The sequence below is a fragment of the Cicer arietinum genome, chromosome 7 (assembly GCF_000331145.2).
Source record: "Cicer arietinum cultivar CDC Frontier isolate Library 1 chromosome 7, Cicar.CDCFrontier_v2.0, whole genome shotgun sequence".
Taxonomy (NCBI): Eukaryota; Viridiplantae; Streptophyta; class Magnoliopsida; order Fabales; family Fabaceae; genus Cicer; species Cicer arietinum.
In genome coordinates this window covers 4,382,606-4,384,103 of record NC_021166.2, presented here as the reverse complement: position 1 = coordinate 4,384,103, position 1,498 = coordinate 4,382,606, and the positions used below count along the sequence as shown (strand labels likewise).

The window sequence follows — 1,498 nt, the reverse complement described above, 5'->3', positions numbered from 1 at the left end:
TTCAGCAGGTAACCGGTTATAATCATCCTAGTGCATGGTTCGTTTCTTTAATGTCATCGTTTTTCTTTCTCATCTCTGCTTAACAAAGTAAAAAAAACCGTTATTATGAGTCCGAAAAGCGTAGCATTTTGGAAAGCTGAACAAAGTTTCATGAATCTTTTAAAACAATGTTCCACCACGAAGCATTTGAAGGAGATACATGCTCGTATAATCCAATCTGGTTTTCATCATAACCTTCTCATCACAGGAAATATTATTATGTTTTGTGCTGTTTCCAATAATATGAATTACGCACTTTCTTTATTCAACACAATTCGTAAACCAGATTCATTTATTTGGAATACCATGATTAGAGGTTTTGGTAATTCCACCCAACCTCAAAAAGCTATTCATTTTTATAAGAGAATGCAGCTTACAACATCACCAGATAAGTTCACTTTCTCTTTCTTTTTTAAAATTATTGGTAGTAGATTAGGATCGGTTACTTTGGGGAAACAACTGCATTGTAGTATCTTTAAATTTGGTCTTGAAACGCATACTTATGTTAGAAATTCTCTCATGCATATGTATGGTATGTTGAAGGATATAGAAACTGCACACCAAGTGTTTGAGGAAATGCATAAACCAGATTTAGTTGCTTGGAATTCTATCATGGACTGTCATGTTTATTGTGGAAATTACAACCAAGCCCTTGATTTGTTCCCCAGAATGATGCAATGTAATAATGACATGCAATTCCAACCCGATGATGCCACTTTTGTACTGACACTCTCAGCATGTGGTGCGATTGGAGAGTTGGATTTTGGGAGGAAGATTCATGCCTTTGTTAAAGATAGCAGTACTGATGTTGGTGAAAGCATACCAGTCTCAAATGCCCTTGTTGACATGTATGCAAAGTGTGGTGCAGTGGAAGAAGCTTATGAGACATTTAACGACATGAAAAGGAAGAATGTAATTTCATGGAATATCATGATTCTTGGGCTTGCTTCCCATGGCAATGGAGAAGAGGCTTTAGCACTTTTCACAAGAATGTTACAAGAGAATGCTGAGAGACCAAACGATGTTACTTTCTTGGGAGTGTTGAGTGCTTGTAGTCATGGAGGATTGGTTGATGAAGGAAGACAATATTTTGATATTATGATTAAAGAGTATAATATCAAACCGACAATAAAGCATTATGGGTGCATGGTTGATCTTTTGGGTCGTGCTGGTTTAGTTGTGGAAGCATACAGATTGATAAAGCACATGTCGATAGAGTGCAATGCTATTATATGGAGGACATTGTTAGCTGCATGTCGAAGTTATGGAAATGTTGAACTTGGTGAAAAGGTAAGAAAACATCTATTGGAATTGGAACCAGACCATAGCAGTGATTATGTTCTTCTTGCTAACACGTATGCAAGCACGGGTCGGTGGAGTGAAATGAGCAATGAGAGAAGATCAATGCAAGAAAGGAGAGTTCGGAAACCAGAGCCCGGTAATAGCTTCATTGGCATTC

At 37.4% G+C, this 1,498-nt stretch overlaps 1 protein-coding gene across 1 annotated transcript; it reads left to right on the top strand.

The window, feature by feature from the left end:
• Nucleotides 1-6: 6 nt before the first annotated feature.
• LOC140918595 (pentatricopeptide repeat-containing protein At1g59720, chloroplastic/mitochondrial-like) lies at nt 7-1,497 on the top strand (the record flags this gene model as incomplete). Its single annotated transcript, XM_073370933.1, has 1 exon — nt 7-1,497. A coding segment is annotated over exon 1 (1,392 nt), but the record flags the coding sequence as incomplete, so codon positions are not given.
• Between the last annotated feature and the right edge of the window lies 1 nt (nt 1,498).